This window comes from Sinohyriopsis cumingii, chromosome 4 (assembly GCF_028554795.1).
Source record: "Sinohyriopsis cumingii isolate HCF-2022 chromosome 4, ASM2855479v2, whole genome shotgun sequence".
Taxonomy (NCBI): domain Eukaryota; kingdom Metazoa; phylum Mollusca; class Bivalvia; order Unionida; family Unionidae; genus Sinohyriopsis; species Sinohyriopsis cumingii.
Window position 1 is genome coordinate 38,947,155 of NC_142964.1, and position 22,222 is coordinate 38,969,376.

The 22,222-nt window shown below is 40.0% G+C and overlaps 2 protein-coding genes across 4 annotated transcripts in view; both read left to right on the forward strand.

Annotated features, from left to right (window-relative positions):
• The first annotated feature begins 1,020 nt into the window (after positions 1–1,020).
• On the forward strand, positions 1,021–6,059 carry LOC149800958 (uncharacterized). Its single transcript, XM_089955035.1, has 2 exons — positions 1,021–1,402; positions 3,096–6,059. Exons 1-2 carry the CDS (start codon positions 1,201–1,203, stop codon positions 4,775–4,777), a joined length of 1,884 nt encoding a protein of 627 aa, XP_089811161.1. The 5' UTR covers positions 1,021–1,200; the 3' UTR covers positions 4,778–6,059.
• A 13,460-nt stretch (positions 6,060–19,519) lies between these two features.
• Positions 19,520–22,222, forward strand: part of LOC149800959 (geranylgeranyl transferase type-1 subunit beta-like) — a 51,749-nt gene continuing 49,046 nt past the window's right edge. For all 3 annotated transcript variants that reach the window (XR_016420574.1, XM_089955036.1, XM_089955037.1), the window contains exon 1: positions 19,520–19,652. Coding sequence is in view for 2 of the 3 variants with exons in the window: in XM_089955036.1 (XP_089811162.1) it covers positions 19,552–19,652 (101 nt within the window). In the remaining variant the exon portion in view is untranslated. The remainder of the gene's footprint in view (positions 19,653–22,222) is intronic.

Here is a 22,222-nt window from a genome sequence, read left to right on the forward strand (position 1 = left end):
CTAAGAGGTCTTAAATTGAAGGGGAGGGGGCTGTTGGGATGGTAGATTAAGCACACTGTTGGTCCTAGTACCAAGAAGAAAATTTTAGAATAACTGTGGATAATGTAGACCTCATGTCCTCTGTCTTTTAAGTCGAGTTTTATTGTCTGGCTATTCATGTCCATTTCCAGTTGGAATAACGGTGTTGCCGATAACCCACATCCCCCCCCCCCCGGAAATTCACAACTGAATCTCGCATGAAATACATTTACTGCATTTAGACATATATAATGCGTTTACTTTTTACTCAGTGTAAACCCGGAACAATAATACATGGTATAACCCCATATATATATATGTATGTACGTATGTATGTATGTATCTGTGTGCGCCTGTGTCTGTGTCTCTGTGTGTGTGTACATGGTGTTTTAACGTGGCTAATTTACGACAATGCAGTTACATCTACTAGTTTGCTCCACCTGTTTTATGGTGTAGGAGTGTTGTCGGTTTTAACGGCACTTTTAAGAAATTATTAGCTGTATGATCATGCGTGGGAAAGATAATACATAAATTAATATATACTGGTAGTCAATATTCCATTTTTATTTTCTTTTTCTTTTCTTTGATGACTTGTAAAAGCAGATGCTATCTCGTTAATCAAATAACTTTCTGTATCCCGCAGCGCACTACAGCAAATAGTATTCGTTTATTGCGTTGAAAACTAAACAATCTCGCAATATCGTTCTAAACCGAGTTTCCTCCCCTGTGTTTATATATCAACACTGAGAGGAGATAACTTCGGATAATTAGGCTCTACACGTGGTGGGAAAGGTCAGAGGAAACGCTGTTTAAATATCTTTCATAGTCGCATTAAATTAAGTATTAGTATACACAGTTGCGGCTGGATACGAATTATTAATTAATAGCTATTTAAAAAAAAAACTTTGTGTAGAAATTAACAAACTATACTGTGCTGTTGAAATCTGGTTCCGTTACAAGTGTGAAACACACTATAGATGGTAGTGTTGATAGACAGCTTGGGGCCTTGTCGAGCAGTTGCGAGCTAAAAATAGAAGTAACAAATGCCTAGCCTAGCCTAGTTAACAAGTAGCGTGACTATAAGCCAGATTGGCAGACATATTGTCGAGCCGAGAAAGTTTATCAGAAATCCTGTGGAATGTGACCTATCGTTTAGAATATCTGATACGTTAAGAAGCGACAATGAATGGATTTGGACAAGCAAGTGACAATAATAATCAGCAACTTGGCTGGCAAGAGAGCTACAAGACAGCCCAGCTCATGAAACTTCCCGATCTCGGCTTAGTATGTGGGGCTTCCATACAAAAGCTAGTGACGAATCATGCTAGGGCCATTGGGTGTCCTGATGAGTACATCATTCTGCCGCTGTTGTCTGTTACTGCAGGTGAGTGAACGCTGACTATGGTACAGTGATGTTGCACCAAATGACATCTACTATCTACATGTAGGATATAAAGCCTAAGTTAAAACATGTCTGAGCTGTCTTTGTGTGTGTGTGTGTGTGTGTGTGTGTGTAAGAAGTATGGCTATACTGTGTTTCTAATATTTAATAACGTGTGATGACGATTTATAGATATTTTTACTTGGAAGAATTATTAATTAAAAACTTAAATATTTATTTAATGAAAACGAGTAATGTTTCTGTCAATTTTATCTTTGTTATATGGGTATTTCTTGATTCATTCGCAGTCTAGTCATTTATTGACTTTCACAAGCTGGTTTACTCACCTGGTGGTCAGTATGTGTGCACATCGGTTTCAGACTTTCGACCTATACCCAAGGAGGGGAGATTGGGGATTGGGATGTAGGACTACCCCCTCCTCTCTCTCTCTCTCTCTCTCTCTCTCTCTCTCTCTCTCTCTCTCTCTCATAGTATTAGCTTAGGACAGGCTGGAGGGGTACATATTACCTAGAATACATTATTTATTTATCAAGGGTCGCTAGTTCTTTGGTTGGTTGGTTCATTAGTATCGGTTTGGAACCTACTGTAAACTGTTAATGGAATCTATAATGCTAGTTTTGTTGATTTTATAGGAACCATTCTCTCATTACGTTTTATATTTATATTTCACGTTACACACGCAGATAGATAAAAAGATAAGATACATACGCATGCAAATGCTTGTTTTGGAAGGTGCCTACATTGGTACCCTTGCAGAAATCATTTTATTGAAAGTGGGAGGGTACAGGTTTCATTTGAAAAGCTGGTGTCGGTAAATGAGTCATCTGAACATGGAACACTTGGCCATCGCAATACTCAAAATAATATTCATGTTGACTGTAGGGTGGACATAGTGATACAGAGATGTTTGCGAACACGGATAATCTGATAGGGAATCTTTGTCTCGTGCACCTAGACGGCCCGTACAGTTTTAAACATGTAGACAATACAGGGCACATGCAAGACCAAATCGAGCGCATTTTAATTGAATTATAAGTACTTTTGACGTAAATAGTTTACATTTAAAAATTTTAAGTTTAACGAATTTTGTTTTTATTTTCATTATTTTTTGGTATAATACAACCTGGGCCTCCGGTGGCTGAGTTGTCTAAGACGATCGCATTTATGACTCATCTCACCTCGGCGTGGGTTCGAGTCGAAAGCTTTCCAGGTTTCTACATTCATCAAAATATATTCTGTCCGCCATCATACAAGTAATTATACATGTGCGTGTGCAAGCGAAATGTACTGTCAGTAAAACTGATGACCCAGTCTTATAATAGAATTCGCGTTTTCTGTGTGTGAATTGTTGCAGTGGATAGGGTCAGCACTACAATCCTATGCACGTCATGGCAGGTTGACCTCGTTTAGCCCAATCACACTTTGTCCTCTAGCACGATCTTTTGATGCAGTCGTGTGTGTTTATAATCTTATAACATGTCTGTATGGATAAAAGGTGTAATTTGTCCACTCATGAATAAAATATTTCTTGATTAAATGACGGGAAACTTGATTGGAATCGAACCTTTTACAACATGACATCATAACTCATAAAATGTCATGTTTAAAAAAAAATTAAAAACATGTTTTTAAAACATTCTTATAGTGACGTATGGTTATACCCGTTTTATTTCAGGTCTGATGGGAAGCAAGTGTAAGATAAAAGTAAACCAGGTCTGGAAAGAACCCCCAGTTCTGTGGACGATGGTAGGGGCCGGCCCCGGGACACGGAAGACTGCTGCTCTGAAACAGATAATGATTCCCCTGTTAGAGATACAGAAGGAACAGGAAAAGCATTGTCACCTGCCTAACATGGACCCTTCCGCCGCCCGGCCCCATAAGCTGCTATCAGGACCAATGGGACTGGGGGACTTGATTCAGGTTTTGAAGAAAACTGGGGGTCAGATCATCTCTGTATGCGAGGACCTGGAGGCTTATCATAAACTTTTGGGAATCAGTGCCTCACCGACAAAGACGCAGATGTTATCCTTGTATGATGGTTTGCCCTTCCTTGGTGTGGATGATGGCGAAATCCCAAATGTAGAGTCAACTTGCTTCACTCACACAGGAATGGGAACACCAGAGTACATTGTGAAGTTGCATCTGAACAACCCCTCTTGGTTATGTAGCAGATATCTAGTAGCATGTGCATCCAGTCCCAACTTTTCAACGATCTGGAAGTCCATACCTATGAATCCTGATACACCATCTATGAAGTGCGTCCTGCAGACCCTTTACAATTTTCACCAGCAACCGACAGAGTACACGTTTACAGAAGATGCCTGGAAAGAGCTCACGCGCTGCCACGATGAAGAATGGACAAGCATTATGTCACAGCTAGAGAATGATGAAAAGAGAAGAAGTATAATAGAAAAATCATTGGGACAGATTGTCAGGGTTTCCGGTGTACTTAAAGCCCTCCTGAACGCATGTGAATATACGAAACGTTTATCTGAACAGAAGGATACAACGTTCCAATGGGACTTTATGATAGATAGGGACATGGTCCGCAGATCAATTGAATTCAGCAAATATTTTGTGGAGCAGAAACTTGCGCTAATGTTATTGACGGGGTTTAGCTTTGGCCCTTCCTATGTTTCCCAGGGTTCACAGCTGATAGCTCAGCGTCAGCAGCAAACACAACAACAGAATCAGCAAACCGTTCAGCCACAGTTTCCACAACAATCACCTCAAGCAACTCAACGTGTATCTGTTCCAGAATCAAACACGACAGCATCAGCTGAAGACTGGAGCAATTTCGTGTACGACAATTCCGATGGAGATATAGACGAACAACAGTATGCTGACTTTATGCACATGGACAGACAATTATTTGCTCAAACTTACGCAAAGCGCATCAAACGCCTTGTGGAAAGCTTCGACGATGGATACGGAGTCTCTGCAACAACAGCTTCCCAAAAGTCAATCACTCCTCCTGTGAGGATTCCGGGTAGTAACAACCGCCATCCCGTCTGGGCATCTGCGCTCTTCTTCCAGAAAGTAGCAGAACTTGGCATCGGCACCGCAGAGCAGCTCAAGCATCCCACCAACAGGAAGTTCTTTTGGCGTTTCAAAAGGAAGCGCCCCAACGAGTTGACAGAGAAGAATCTTCAGTTGCTTCATTATCTGAAGGTAGATATGTCCATTTACAACAAGATTGGACCTCGTTTTCCCATCCCTCTTCCACCTGTGTCTCCTTCTACCCCCTCAAAGAGTAATGCGGACTACAGCGGCAATGAAGATAGCTTAGACAACCATACCAGTCCTGGACCGGATGATCAAGCGATAAAATGTGAACCAATAGACGAAGATGAGTGAGAATAAAGAGATGGGGTGTATTTTAAGAATGACGTGTGGTGTGTTGTCAGATTCGAAGAGGACAAGCGTCCTTAATGTTAATAATTACATTGACGGACAAACTGAAGAGGATAGTCCAAGAGAATCATGTCATAAATTAAGAAATGAATATACATGCAATGAAACACTTGAGGAAACTTAATGCACAAGACATGTAAATAACTACGTGGAATGATAGGTTTCACTTAACCAGAACTTCGTCCTTTCAAAATGTAATTTAAGGCAACTATTTTATGGGGGGGGGGAGGGGTTATTGTGAAAAGATATATATATATATATATATATATATATATATATATATATATATATATATATATATATATATAAACTCCGAACCTTCGGAGGAAATTATACACATTTGGAATTTAAATCGATTATATAATTATTGTTTTCTATGATATGGTGCAACACTCTGCCCTTTAATTATAAACCTAATTTGAATCCGAGAGCTCTTTTTGATGTAAAAATTGATGTGATGTTTTATTTTCACATTTAGTTTATGATTAGTTCACGAAAGCAGTTCTTTATTGCTCATAACATTTCATAAGATATATTTATTATCATTATTATTATTATTATTATTATTCCATCGCAGATGTTTTTATGTGTAAACAATATGGTGAGCATAAATATTTTGGAAATTTGAGAAGATAGTCGTGTTTTAATGGCTACGTCAAGTCGGCAAATAAAAATCGCGTTTAAAAATCTAACTGCACATATCAGTTTCAATTTCTCATTGCTAAAGATCCCGAGTCATTTCAAGAGTAACGCGTGGTTAAGAGTGCCAGTATTCTAAACGTTATTTTTCTGTTACATTGAAGAATCATTGCAGAGTGTTTATGTAGTAAACAGAAGGACGTTAAAGTATAAAGTGGAAAATCAGATACTTATTGTAATTAAGATATTGTCATATCAGATTGCTAAATGATAAGCCACTATTCCTGACTATATTTTGATCCGGACTCATCATAGTCCAGGGGAAAAGAATTTGGAACTACATGTCCACAATGAAAATTCCCTTTATTTTCTGCTGCATTCCTTTTAAATCCCCAAATTATATCATTTGTTTTTGGGCACACTTCATTACCGATCAGACATCCAGTTTTTATAGGTTTTATTTTAAAACTCCAACAATAGCACTTCTTTTTGTAGAAAATACTGTGATTTTAATGAAAGCACACAGCGGTCAATAACATTTTTTAATTAAAAAATTAGTGTAAATAAAGAACATTCCTTCATGCAAGGTTTCTTGCTCAATTGTTTTTCTTGAATGATGTTTTATGTTCCATTGTAAACACCCATCTCTCTCTCTCTCTCTCTCAATATCCAGAGGTACCAATAGTCTTGTATGTCTTGATATTCCAACAGTCTTGAATGTCATGATATACTACACTGATGAAATCTAGAATGTCTTTGATTTGACAATAATCACAACGTATGTGTTAGTCCAGAAGTCAATGAGCACTTTGAAATACCAATGAATAATTTAAATAATTTCTCTCAAAATTATATCTGAACACAACTGTAAAGGATTACACTGACTGATCTTAACACATGAATTAATCATTTGTTTAGCAAAAACCATATTTATATATATTTCGATTGACCTACCACATAAACGTATAGGACAGTCACTAATTTCCAACAGGAAAAAAAAACTAGTTGAACTGTAAACAAGATTGACCTTGAACTCGGATTCTAATAAACATCTTGTTTACAACTTTCAAGCATGCTAAACGTCAGGAAAGGATTCAGTAAAGAGCTGGGTTTTTTTCTTCTCTTTTCTTCGATCGATCATTGTGATTTGATACGTAGACAAAATAAGCCAGATGGTATAGTATCTAAAGATAGATCAGTGTTTAATAATTACGAGTTTGAGAGGATGGTAACATCAGGCACAAGGAGCGGAAAGTATTGTTACCACAATGTGCTCCTAACACAAGTTACTCCAGGACCAGGGTCTCAGGAGCACAAATAAAAAAGCAAATGTATTACGTTATTTCGTATTTGAGGCTCATCGACGGATCACCCCCTCTGGATACGTGATCGATCACACAAATGGAGACCAGATCGACAAGGGATTGATAAATTTAGACTTGGTCACCCAGCATGAAAGCATAAAAGAGATAAATATGGGGGGGGGGGGGGAACGACGGTTATTGCGGTAAATACCGAGACTAAGGATTAAACGAAGTTTTCTTCGAGGAATAAAGCAAGTAAAGAGTTGAGCGTTTTATCCAAGGCAATTCAATTTTGCTGTGATTTAATTTATCATAGCACGTTTTGAAAATATAAACAGGTTCGGTTTACTTTTCGGTACAAAAAATAATCTAAAATTTCTTCTCATACATTTTGTGATATCTCACCCACCGACATTGATGATGCCTCTGAGATCATGTCGTCGACCGTTTTTAACTCACGAACCAGTACGTACATGACAAAAACAGTGTCCGCAGAAGTAAGACCTGATTTTAGTTAGTATTTTGTTATAAGTGACGAAGGCGTACTTCGTCGTTTATTTTATTTTTTTATTGTTTGTTTTGGTTTTGTATTTGCTCTGCTATTTTTTTTATTATTTTAAAGCGGAGTTTAATAATACACCGGCTCCAGCATAAATGGATTTGCAGTGGTGACAATACTAGCGGTGGTTAACGGAATGGGTGTTAGAGTCATTGCGGAGAGTATCCTTCTGTAGTAACGAAGGTGTGCTGAAAACCAAACTTCTGTGGTAATGTGGGTAGGGTTCGATGAGTTCATGTTTGATGTCATGATCAGGCTGTTTACTGATGAAGTTGAAATCTAAAATCGGCTTCATGCGATACTTTTGCGTCCTCTAAACTCTGAAACAATACCTCTAATTCAAACAAGTTTTCTCTCAAAAATTTTATGTATTTGCTAACATCGCCCGTCTTCGAAATAACCGCTTCCACGAAATGCTGGTCTAAGGGTACATACAATATCAAGCCAGGCACAATCTTGGTCATCTGATTAATCCTAATGAGATCCTCCAGTGTGTCTGGATTGGCTTGTAAATCGATGAGAGATTACTATACGACAAAGCGACATGGGTTGTATTATGCTTTTTGTTTTTATAGTACCGGTAAAGGTGAAAGAAAAAAGACGCTGCGACAATCTTTTCAACGTATTAGATTAGATAACTTTTGTCGTATTTTACTGCACTAGAATCAATTCACATTTTTCAGTATTTATTCAATGCAAGGTTCAACGTACGGTTGCTAATGTCTTTTTTTTGGGGGGGGAGGGGTGCTTTTTTTTAAATATAAAAATTAAATTCTTATTCTGCCGCTAGAGGATGGATACAAATTTCCGGTCGGAAAATCATCTAGCATGGCAGAGTGCGAAGTAAAACTTCCTGGTAATTAAACGCTGACATGACCAAATCAGTTTTTCCATACTCGAGGTATACTGTTATTATAAAATATGCACCGATAACTTTATTTTCTATTAAAAACATGGTCGGGTTCATCTTCTTCCAGGGTATTATCTGGTTTACTTTCTTATCAGGCAGCGACATCATTTCCATGATCCTGTCAATGTCCTCGTAATAAAACCCCTAAACAACGATCGCTTTTCAGCGTGATTTTTCAACGCGTGAGGGTTTATAACATTTTTTTTTCACGAAAACTTTTTGCATTCATTAGTGTTCCTCTTAATGTTTTTATCCTCAAACGCTCGCATACCACCCTGTCTTTTTGTTGTTGTTGTTGCCAAGATGGTCTCTATGATTTCGTGAGCTAATTCTGGCACGATTAGGTTTAGGATGTCTTCGATTTCCCTGGTAAACACGGTGGATTCTCTTTCGTTACAAGACTTCGCAACGGCATTCCATTTATCGATAGTATCTTGTAATTGTTTTGCCTCAGTTCCTCCACGGACACAAACTGTTTAACAACTCTACCTTAATCGGGACGGGACTAGTAAATTGTCCGGATTGGTTCTACTATCCCGGCGAGTTTGTTTTAATTTCACGATGGTGTTATACGCCGTTTTAGCCTATTCGTTATCAGGTGTATTCACGTGTTCGGGTAAAAATAATAACTTGACTAGATCATGAGCGATACCAACAATTCTGGTCATTTTATCAATAACCTATATGACGATTAAAATTGCAGCATCATAATCCAAGTAAAATTAACTAAGTTGTCCAGGGTAAAGATTTGAAAGCAACTGTGTCCCGGGTTAGTGTGTTCTGCGGCCGTGATGCTTAACCTTAAAATGTATTTCAGCGACGGTGCTGATAACAACAACTCATGCAGCGTTGATCTGAGAATGGAAGTACTTGTGTACAATGTTGTCTACGTGGAATCGCATATCCTTCTCGCGGTTATATTCCAACTGGTGATCATGGCGTTGTTACTAAAAGTCATCGCGGATGAAATTTCTAAATACTAATTTCTGTTGGAAATTGAATCTCGATTCCACCCCACCCCACCCCGGCCGATATACTGATACGAGATTGGCCATTTTGCTAGTCGCTGACAACTGATTAGACTATTAAAATGCAGCAAACGAGGAGGCGTTAGCGATAAATCCTAAACGGTTTGACGCGTAGAGCGTCAGCCATGGTATAATGCCACAGTTGTTGTTAACTCGTCAGCCATGGTATAATGCCACAGTTATTGTTAACTCGGGGGGGGGGGGGGGGGTGCGTGGCCTGGGCCTGACGTCCCGCTTGCCAAAGGAAAGTGAAGCGTCTCTCATAGCCTCTCCTTCCGAGGTGTAGTGATCGCCGCAGGACCACTGTCTCGCTCTGCGGGGCAGGAGGTTACTTGCATATAGCCTCTCCTACACTATTGTGTCCACAGCAGCACCTTCACGCGGTGCCCCCTGTTTTAACAGAGCCTGCTGTGTGGCGCGACCGAGTACCCGGCGGTATAACTGGGTGGGCGGACTGGGCTCATTAGCCTTGGCAGGCAACCAGTCTAAGAGAAGGGAAACTCTGACCCCAAACCCGGGCAGATGAAGCTCGTTAGCCTTGTCAGGCAGTTCATCTAGGAGAAGGAAACTCTGATTCAAAACCAACCAAGTCCCATCCATTGGATTATGGCTCCACTGCCTTGTGGATATCTTCGGGAGAAGGAAAGGCTACGGGAGTAAACCCAGACAGAAAATCAGGAGTGGAGCCCCTAAGGCGGCTGGGGGTCGACTACGGCCTCCTTCCGGCAGCTCCTGCATCCAAACTGGTGCCAAATGTCATGCTCAGCATTCCTTTTGGACCCCACCAGCAAGGACGAGAGGGGGATCCTGACGTCTGGGCAGCCCAGGATCTCCATACTCCACGCCCAGGCTTGCGCCCTGGAGAGGACACTCCAGTCTCGCTACTGAGTGAGGAAACAACACGGAAGCTGACAGTTTACGGGTTAAAAGTCCCACCCGATTGGCGTAGGGAAGGGGCGCCACGGGTCAGCTTTGACGGTGGGAGGGATCATCGTGTCCCACTGGCCAACTATCGCCCGCCTCAAGCCGGGCAGCCCCCGGTCAATAAGGTGTTGACCCGCCATCGTCTGCCTGCTCCAGTGGGTGTCTGGGGCTCAGTGTGTTGTTCAGCATGACAAGCAGACGGTAATTCCACACCAGACAAAAGAAACAAGAAACCAATAAAGAAGACTCCAGCTCTTCGATTTGCAAGCTGGAATGTGCGCACCATGTGTACAGGCTTCTCCGACGACCTCAGAGAAGTAGACGACACCAGAAAGACGGACATCATCGATAGAGAACTCACCAGACTAAATATCAGCATAGCTGCCCTCCAGGAAACCAGGCTCGCCTCTAGTGGCTCCCTCAGAGAGGAAAACTACACCTTCTTCTGGAAGGGTCGAGAACCTGAGGAGCCCCGTCAGCACGGAGTGGGCTTTGCCATCAAAAACAATCTCCTGGCCTCGGTTGAACCTCCCACAGGGGGCACTGAACGTCTCTTGTCCATCCGCCTCACCACTGCTTCAGGTCCTGTCAACATCATCAGTGTCTACGCCCCAACCCACACGTCATCAGAAGACGTGAAGGATCAGTTCTATGGGCAGCTGGACGAACAGATCAAAGGATGCCCCAAAAATGAACCACTATTCTTCCTCGGCGACTTTAATGCCAGAGTAGGTGCGGACCACGAGTCATGGCCTACCTGCCTCGGATATCATGGCACTGGAAAGACCAACGAAAACGGCCAGAGATTGCTGGAGCTATGCACCTACCATGGCCTGTGCATCACAAACACCTTCTTCAAGTGTAAGCCACAACACAAAGTGTCATGGAAACACCCCAGATATCATCACTGGCACCAACTCGACTTGGTCATCACCAGGCGCTCTGCCCTTAACAGCGTCCTCTCCACCAGAACCTACCACAGTGCAGACTGTGACTCCGACCATGCCCTTGTGAGCAGCAGAGTGCGACTACAGCCACACACGCTACACCGCTCAAAACCAAAAGGACGTCCTCGCATAAACACTGCGCAGATGTCAGTCCCTGCCAAGGTGGAGGAGTATGTGTCTGCCCTGAACAAGGCTCTCCAGGACCTGCCTGAGTACGACGCTACAGCCAAGTGGAACGCCATGAAGGGTGCCATCTACAGTACAGCTATGTCAACGTTTGGCAAGAAGGAACGACCCAGCCAGGACTGGTTCAATGCACACCTATCAAGGATGGAACCACAAATCGAGGAGAAACGAAAAGCCTTCATAGCTTACAAAAAATGCCCTAATGAACGGACGCTTGCTGCTCTCAGAAGTGCCCGAAGTAACACCCAACGCATTGCTAGACAGTGTGCGAACGAGTACTGGCAACAACTATGTGAAGGGATCCAGCGCAGTGCCGAGTCCGGACACATCCAAGGTATGTACAGTGGCATCAAGAAGTCTCTAGGCCCTACAGTGAAAGGGGTCGCTCCCCTGAAATCCCTGACGGGAGAGAAGATCACAGACCGTGGGCAACAGATGGCCAGATGGGTGGAGCACTACTCAGAACTATACTCCCGAGAAACGTCAGTCACTGATGCAGCCCTTAGCAGCATAAAGAATCTGCCAACCATGGAAGAGCTCGACAAAGTGCCAACCTTAGAGGAGCTCAGCAAAGCAATCGACTGCCTTCCAAACGACAAAGCACCAGGTAGTGACAGCATCCCGCCCGAAGCTATCAAATGTGGAAAACCAGCATTGATTAAACCACTGCACGAGCTACTTTGCCGCTGCTGGGAGGAAGGAGTAGTCCCCCAAGACATGCGTGATGCCACAATTGTGACCCTTTACAAAAACAAGGGCGACCGCAGTGACTGTAATAATTACAGAGGGATCTCTCTCTTGAGTATTGTTGGTAAAGTGTACGCCCGCATCATACTCAACAGGCTGCAGTTGCTGGCAGACCGTGTGTACCCGGAATCACAGTGCGGCTTCAGAGCAGGCAGGTCGACGACAGACATGATCTTCTCCCTACGAGAACTCCAAGAGAAGAGCAGAGAGCAAGGTCAACCACTCTACATGATGTTCATCGACTTGACCAAGGCCTTTGACTTGGTCAGCAGGAAGGGCCTTTTTGAACTTCTGAGTAAGATCGGTTGCCCCCCAAAACTCCTCAGCATGATAATCTCTTTCCATGTAGATATGAAGGGAACAGTCCTGTATGATGGATCCTCCTCAACCTCCTTCCCAATTAACAGTGGTGTGAAGCAGGGCTGCGTGCTGGCACCAACACTTTTTGGGATCTTCTTCTCCCTGCTCCTGTCCTACGCCTTTGACACGTCCACGGATAGCATATATCTACACACCAGGTCCGACGGGAGGCTGTTCAACCTGGCACGACTGCGCTCAAAGACAAAAGTGAGAGCTGTGCTCATCAGGGAGATGCTTTTTGCAGATGACGCAGCTCTTGTGGCCCACACCGAGGAAGCCCTCCAGAGACTGGGAGACCGTTTTGGTGTTGCCTGCACGCAGTTTGGTCTCACCATCAGCTTGGAAAAAAACAAATGTCAGCGTGCAAGATACCACCATTGCCCTTTCAATCAAAATCAATGGTGTCACCCTGGAAGCAGTCAACAACTTTACCTACCTAGGGTCAACCATCAGCAACACTCTCTCGATTGATATGGAGCTGGACAGAAGGCTTGGAAAGGCAAATACCATCATGGCTCGATTAACGAAGAGGGTGTGGGAAAACAACGCGCTGACAGAGCACACCAAGGTCCGAGTCTACCAGGCCTGCGTTCTCAGCACCCTTCTATATGGAAGTGAGACCTGGAGTACCTACATGAGGCAAGAACGCCGGCTCAACTCCTTCCATATACGGTGCCTAAAACGCATCCTGAAAATCAGCTGGCAAGACCGTGTTCCACACAGCGAGATCCTGCAGCGTGCAAGTACCCCCAGCATGTACTCCCTGCTAATTAAACGCCGCCTTCGATGGCTGGGTCACGTCCGACGCATGGAGGATGGAAGGCTGCCAAAGGACATCTTATATGGACAGCTGGCCACTGGCATGAGAAGAGTCGGACGCCTCTCACTCCGTTTCAAAGATGTGTGCAAGAGGGACATGAAGGCATGCAACATTTCACCCGATGGCTGGGAAGAGCTGGCCGAGGACCGAGGCACCTGGAGACTGATGGTAAACAATGGCATATCAGTCGCTGATGCGAGGAGAGGCCAGTTGGCGGCAGAGAAACGTAAGAGAAAGAAGAACGCAGCAGCAACCACAGTAACGCAGACTTCCCAGTATGTCTGCACCAACTGCAGTAGGGACTGTCACTCACGTATAGGCCTGCACAGCCACAGCAGACGATGCCAACAGAGACAGACAACACCCCAAGGGTGCTATTCGCATGGTCTTTCGAGACCGAGTCGCCAATGATGATGATGATGATGATGATGATGTTAACTCGGCGCGCGTCTATGTAGTTTGTTAGTAACACGAAAACCATTAGTTGGTGTCGACTACATAAAATTTTTATTGCAATCTCCGTGTTGAGACCATCTGTTATCAAACTGCCCCCTCACACCATTGCCAGCGAGTAATCGGACACAATGCTTGTAACTCAGTTCGTAATCTTCCCGAAGTATCGATGTTGTGTTAAATCTGGCGATCAAATGCCCATCCATACTGAGGTTACTTGTCATCGTCTCGACAAATTTTCCAGCGCGTAGTCGACTATAAATGCCCATCTATGTTGAAATTACTCTTCATGTCATCTCTGGATTTATTTCACGCGTAATCTTTCGCCTGTTTCGAACTCAACGCTTGATAATCCTTGAAGGGATCATTTCCCTGGTATAATTCTAGTATATATCTGTTGTGCATTTGCAGATTTTCAGTCGCGGTTATTTTATCCTTTTCAGTTTTAAGTATCTCCCCAGATTAAAACATGTTCACTCGAAATCCTTCTGATGCATTCACCGTAACAGAATCGTAGTCTGCATCTTTGGGGTACGGTTTTTCGGTGTACCGAAATCTGTGGTGAAGGGTACCCAATTCGAACACGAAAACGCTGCCCGGATCGAGATGTGAAATAGAACAAATCTGCCGTACAGATGGTGTCTTGTCCGTTCCCGATAGAGCTGATTTCACGATAATATCCCCGGTAGACATTTGTCCACCCGTGATTAAATCACCGTTGGTGGTTGAGTTTCCACTCACGTCGAAGATTTCCGCTATTGTTCTTAAGACTCCGTGCATTATGCAGTTGGGCATGACTTAAGACATAGGACGCATCGTTTATATCCGTACCGTAAATGGTGTTGTTGATAACCCGTTCAGGATATTTCCCCCATGTTCAAATTTCCTGTCATTGTTCCTCCAGTTTTACTTATAGTATTGGCACACGCTTTTACTCTGGACAGCCTTTTCATCCAGATCAAGATCACTGTCAGCAGGATTTTGAAAAAAAAAAAAAAATTCCGGACGTGTTAAGGTCGTCGGTCACTGTTCCACCGGAAAGAGATTTCAACGTGGCCGCACATGTTTAATCGACGTGGACACGTTTAATGATTCGTTGTCCGCTCATGCTAAGTTTACCGGTCATGGTATTCCTGTTTTATCAACTTTGTACTTGACATCCCCGCTGAATTTGATAACTCTTTCCCCTCCGATGATAGTGACAAACGCAAAGTAACTCGGGGTAATTATGAGAATAAATAGAAAACATAAAAAACAAACAAAAACAACAGAAAAAAAATCACATTACAATCCCTGTCTGGTTAACGATGGGGTGTGATTTTTCTCGAGTATTATTATAATTTGAAAAAAATCCACTTTGACTCGGAGAACGTGACTAAACCTCATACATGAGTTTTTATTGCTTGGTTGCCATTACATGATTACAGGGACCACTGGTCGGATAAAACTAATTTGCTTATGAACATGCTGCAGAACAACGGATTAAAATACGACACCGTCGCGATGAACCCTGGCCAGGATAAATACAGAACGTTATCGGATTTTAATGAAACGCTTAAATCCGTAAAAGGGAAATCCCCTGCGACAGATCAAGATGTGGTTACGATAAGCGAACCTGATGAGATTATTCCGGTGGAACAACTCAAAGACGATCACGATTATGCGGTGGTGTTTGATGATAAAATTGATGATCTAAACATGAATAAGATCAGCGAGTACGTTTCGCTCTCGGGGGATAACGTTGTAACGCGCATTACCTAGCTCAGTCTCATTACCATGTTTCTAAATACATCAGGCGTAACACCGGTTGTGTTGTGCTCTTTTCCGTACTGGACAATCGCGACATTGACTCAATAGCGTGACACCATTGCAGATCTATCAGCGCTGCGGAATTTAAACTGGCTTATCTCGAAGCGACGCCCACCAAACATGATTTTCTCGTGTTTCAATGTGGAGAATAAATCCTAGAAATGTATCAACATGATTTTGATGGATTTTATATCTCTGAAACTCACATTCCGTAGAGTTTTAATCCAGCGTGATAGTATACTTTATCATGCTGTTTTTCAGAGTAAGTTCACCCGAAGACAAAACTGCGATGATAACAACAATTTTCGAACAACTGCAGGCGATTAGGCGGCGTATACTGGTTGCACATGTTGGCGAACAGGAGTTTCAGCGTGATATTACTATGCCGTTATATATCCCAGTGACAGAAACGATTAATAAATCTGCGATGTTGCAACGGCACATGATATAAAACCAAGATGACGCGTTGGCGGCAGTAGAAGCTGAAAAGCGAACCCAACGGGGGATGGGGCGAAGTTTCCAGCACCCGCCCCCCCCTCCCCCCGATAAAATAGAAAAAAGAAACACACGCACCCCATATATATATATATATATATATATATATATATATATATATATATATATATATATATATATATATATATATATATATATATATAAAGCGTACAGTATCTTGTCACATGAAATTCGACCATCGTTTTATTCTTGCGCATGTTTATTGGGTATTGTGCACACTTTTAGTAAATAGACATATAGACTTTTGCATTGGTGCCCTCTCGAGGAAAGTCATAGCCTTTTTTAAATTTTGGAACAACCCCCAACATTTGATTTTATCCAGCCCTGGATAAAAGTAAGAAAAAAGGCAATAGTTTTCTTTCTTTTTTTCTTTAATTTCTAAAGGGAAAGGGCAATAAAATAGGTATCTACAAAGTATTGTGTGTCCAGTAGGAAGGTATGATAACTATTAATGCAAGTACTGCTCAATTTAGATTTTGTTTTTAACAAGCATTCTACAAGATATGTAATAAAATTATTACAGATCGTTTTAAAAGTGGTAAAAGCATTTAGAGTCAAATTTAAGCAAACATTTAGGGAATAAACGAGAGAGAGATAGAGAGAGTTTCTTCACTAAAATGTGCCCTGATACATTGACGCAAAGCTATTTTTTTCATGAAAAAAAGTGCAATTGTTGTGAATATGATAACTTTTTTTCACGAATTAAGTGCAAATGTCTCGCGAATAAAGACAATCTTTTTTCACGAAAAAGTAATAACATGTTCGGACAAGGTAAACGTTTTATGGTACGATGGATAAATTGTTGCGTAGATTCTTACAGTAACAAACAAACAAATCTTCGTGGAAAGAAAGAAAGTTTCGTGAAGAAACAAAATTCTTTCATAGAAAAAAGGCAAATTTTTTCACATGAAAATGTAACTTTTTGTATTGAAAGCTTTTCTTCGTGATTAAAACATTCCTTAGTGACATGTACCGTCACTGAACTATCTTTAGTCGTCAGAAATCAGCCTCAGATGTTCGTAATCGATCGAGAGACCAGACTTGTTCACATTGTGATTTAGGTTTATTACAGTGTATTCTTAGGATATTGTTTCAACAAATATTTTGTTTTAGATAGTCCTATTTACTTTTCTTCGTGAAGGAAATTGTGTATCGCACGCCTGTACAATATGAAGAACATACTTTTGGTCAAACCTTAAGGTAGCTGAATATTTTACTTTTACTTTCCAGATCCATAGAATAGATATTCTGCTCTCATGCGCATTGATAGAGAGCAACAGTAAGCGTTTTCAAATTTGTGATTGGCCGGTTGGTCTTAACTGATGTTTTTTAATGAATTAGATCGAAATGGAATATCGGTATGCCAAATGGAATCATAACAATATTATTTTTAATGTATACCTTTCAAATTAATAACATAAATCTAAATATTTTGTTTCTCATAATTATAGCTGGGATATTGTAATACTTTACATGTTTGGATCATATTGCCTCAAATGGGAATACGGGTTATTTCTGGCAATAAGGACATTTATTACGCGGAAACGACTCGTGACGTAAAGTAAATACGGAATCAAATGGTAAAGTAAAGTAATTTAAAGTAAATCTTTTTCCTAATTATTGTTCCAACTGTTTAATACTATTTTAGTTAAAACTTCATGCAGACGTGTGTTAAATGTCAAAAGCAATCATCACATACAGCGCTGTTATATTGAAAAGTGAATACTGGCTTTTACGAAACCAGATACTATTTTCCCAATGTGACACACCCGTATTCTTAAGCTAAATGGTTATATAGCGTGCATGAATCTTCATTTTAGACGTACACTGTCTTTAATGGTTGCATGCATTCCAACAAAATATAAAGATAATTTTAATAGCATGCTATTAACTAGTCTAATATAAAAACCAAGTAATGTTCCGTTTCACGGAATCGCAGCTTTGTTTAATTATGCAATTTTTTCCCCTAGAAATATAAGTGCGCTTCTTGATCATTTCTTTGTATAAAATATATTAGATGAAGTGGCGTATCTATTAGATTACACTGCCATTTTAGGTATTTAACTCCATTTATTTGTATATTTTACATATATCCTTATGGGCTGGAAGTCTATTAGATACGAAATAAATTTGTCAAACTTGTCAAACCTATTCCGATTTTCATTCATAATTCTCCGTTTTGCTGATGGAGTCTGGACCTCTGCTCGCTTTAGTTTGGTTTGTTTGGATTTTCTCCAGCAGATAGCGTTTTTATTACTGTTCTAATGCTATTTGATGATACAACGATATTTTGGTATGACTTTCCCTTATCATTCTTAAGCTAGGTTCTCTTTTTGTAAGTTTGTTCTGGTGACATGTTTGTCCACGTATCTATGGCAACAAGCTGGTGACTGAATACATAAGACAGCTTTAAAACAATTTCATGCCTTTTATTGCACGACACTGTTACATTTTTTTCGATTGAAACAGTATCTAACGGTACATTTATTAATTTGGAATGTCGCTCAACTTTCACTGTTACTAATTTCAGCACCTGAGAAGTTGCGCATTCACATTTATTATTTCTGCAATTTTCATTATTATACTTACAATTGATATACTTACTAGGCACATGACAAACTTTGTTTGAAATAAAAAATGAACGCTTTATTTGTTTCATGATTCATAACATGAACAGATCATCACGTTTACAGACATGATTCCAGTTCGTCCGCCCAAATTCGTTTCGCATTACGAATTTACTTGTTTTGCTACATGAAAAACTTTAAATGAAATATTTATAATTTAAATCTAAATGACAAGAACATTTTTTACAGTTCATGATTTCTGTGATTGACTCGCTTATAAAACTTAGAAGCTATACATTTTCAATGTTTCATTTCTCATGCAATTTTCCCATTTGCAAAACAAATTAACAAGCAGCAGGGTTGAAGTTGAAGACTGTTTGCGTTCTGCATTGAATAATCAACTTATTTATTGTTAGCATTAAATTTCATGTAAAATATCATTAAATAGTATGAATTAATAGTTTTTAAAAAATGCGCATGTGATGATTTCGCATGACGATTTCCAATTTTGCTCAGAAATGGCATAAAAAAAGTTGTTTTCAAGATCTAGTACACTTTATCCTTAAATTAGTCAGGTAATACATTATTTAATTTTAAACTTTTTCGTTTAACAAATTTAACCAAGAAAGGTATTATGATAAAAATTCGCGCAAGAGTATCATTTAAATTTCGCGCAAGTCTTGACATTATATGTTTGATAAAAGTGACAAGATTTTAAATATTTCCTTTCAAAATAATAATAATAAATAATTAAAGCAAATTATTTTCAATACTTTTGAATGAAGTGGTTATTTAAAAGATGTATTATAAGAAAGGGAAATACGGTAATTCCATTTCGATTTAAATTGTTCCATTTCCTACCATTTGATAAACTAACTCCATTCCGCATTTTAGTCCAACCCTTCTTGGCAACTATCCGGAACATAGTCTGAATTCGGGAAATAAAAAATGGAAACCAAAGATGAATTTCTTAGGCAGAAGCACGTACAGTTTTTCGTACGGTGCTTGCAAGTTCTTCCACAGCGGTATTCAGGGTTAGACACTAGCAGGTACATTATCTTTTTACTTGATATATGTACTTCATTGAAACTTCCACTCGAGTTAGGAAGGACAATTGGCGGTGTGCTTTGGTGTTATCTGTTTTCGAGGATGACACTAACGACTACAGTATAATAATAATAATAATGATCATAATGTGGACTTAGTACAACGCCCAATCTTTAGAAGCTCTAAGCGCTTTAAAAAAATTATATAACACATAAGAAATTCAGTGACAACATTACATCAAGAAATGCCATGAAATTACAAAGCAAAATCATGCTGACAGTTAGGAAGTAAACATTAACTCTTGAAGTATGTTCATTTAGTCGAAGTAGGAGTTTTAAGAGAACTCTTAAATGAGACAACAGTGTTCATGTGTCTTCCCAAGGCCTTTCCAGTCTATTGTTAGATTTATGATGCACTTCAGAAATATTGCGTAATGGTAAGTCATAACCCAGTAGATGATGTATACCACTATGTCAGCCAGTTCTGCTCGTCGGGTAATTCTGCACAACGATACGTCATTTGTGTAAACATTGGATCACGTGTTATTTTGTATCAAGAAAGAGCGATCATACTTTAAGAAAAGTGATATTCAGAGGTCTCAGAAACGCTTAATTATGTATATTTGGACGCCATTTTTTTTTTATCTGGGACTGAGGCGGGAGTCCTCCGTATACATGTAATAGGTGTGCGGCAAGATTCAAAGACTTGCCAGTCCTGCTTCAGCCACCTTCATTGTGGGAAAATGTGTTGATCAATTAGTTGTGCTGACATTTACAATGACAGAATTCAGTGACTGAAATACCCCTTGATGTACATGTTGCCATTATAAGAGTACATCAAAAGAACATGATGCAATAGCTGGGCAACAAGTTCAAAGGCTTGGACTGGCGGCCTGGTGGGAAAATATACTAATATTTACAGTGATTGAATTCAGAGGCAGAAAGACCCAGAGATGTACATGTGGTCATTTATAAAAGTATATCAAATAAACAACTTTAGCTTTCGTTTTTGTGTTCATTTCTGAATGTAGCAGAATAAGCAGTGCATGTGACCTCAGAATCAAGACATGTTGAGACTTAGACAAAATGCCATTCGTAAATTTCGATAAGTATTTTGGAGTTAAACTGCAGACTTATGAAGATTGTAACAAGATTCAGAAGAGTGCTAAAGCTGCTAGAATTGATAGTCTGGATGGGACAGTAGCTAAGTGTAAGAAAGTATGTTGTTGTTGTATGGTTTAACGTCATTTTTCAGTACATGATAGGCTATACATGGCTTCCGGTATTAATGGTGGACTCCGGGGAAAACCCCGGAAAGAACCACCGACCCACGAGAAGCTGCTGGCAAGCTTTCTCACATACCCACATTGGCTGCATCTGAGACTCAAACCCACGCAGACAGAGGTGAGATGGCAGTGAGCTGTAACAGACAGCGCTTTAGACCATTTGGCCACTTGGGGCTCCTAAGAAAGTATGTGATGCCTAGCTTAATGTTTGGAATGAGTCCTTACTTGGATTGACATATTTTGTACACGTACATGTAGTACCAGACTAATAAATTAATTTCATTATTTTGTACCTGTACATGTAGTATGAATCCAATCAATTAATCTCATTGTTATGTATGTGTAGTACCAAACTAATAAAGATCCTTAAGTCCAAGTTTGTATTTTTTTTACCATTAGAGGGTTGTAAAGAATCAGAATCAATTGCTTGAATAAGGACATACATGTATTAGGGACATCAGTTTAATTTTTAGGGAATAGACAGGATCATGTGTAAGACAGATATCTGTGATCAGTTAACCTGCAAAAAAGTATTAGCAAAGCAAGGCATTAGTGGAGACATCATAACTAGATTTTCTATAAATGAAGACAATATCTTAGAAATATTTATGTATTTGTAAATAAAATGGTTGGGCACAAAAGATATGCCATACTTCCCCATGAAAATAAATGGTTTCGACCAAGCCACTGCATATACAGTATGCAGAATAAAATATTTACTAAAGCTACCATATTATAGTAGAAAATCTTTTTAAAACATTTTGGCAGCACACACATAAGTAATTAATACATATACACAATTCTAGCTATAATAAGAAGAAATAGTTTTGCAGTTTTTGAGATGAAAATGAACATTTCCAAAATTTCAATTATTTCTTTATACAGTTGGAAAATTATGGCTATATCTGATATAATCAACAGCACATTGATAACAACAATTTTAAAATTGCATTATTTTTTGCAATGCTGTAAAAACATTAACATTTTTGAATTACTTTCTGAAAAACAATAGACCATTGAAACTTTATTGTACTTACTCATTAACATTGACGTGATGCCACATGACTAAATTAAAAAAATAAACGTCTATGCAGTTCAGAAAAAGTCAGAGTCATATGATCACCCTCGTCTAGTAGCAGAAGCTCTATGTTTTCCATGCCAGTATGTACACAGTAATGGATATAACTGATCAACAGTCATCAGTCTTGTTGAATTTCTGTAAATTTTTTAGGACCTGTGAGGTGATTCTGATGTGGATCCATGAATGGAGAGAAAAATGAAAAGAAG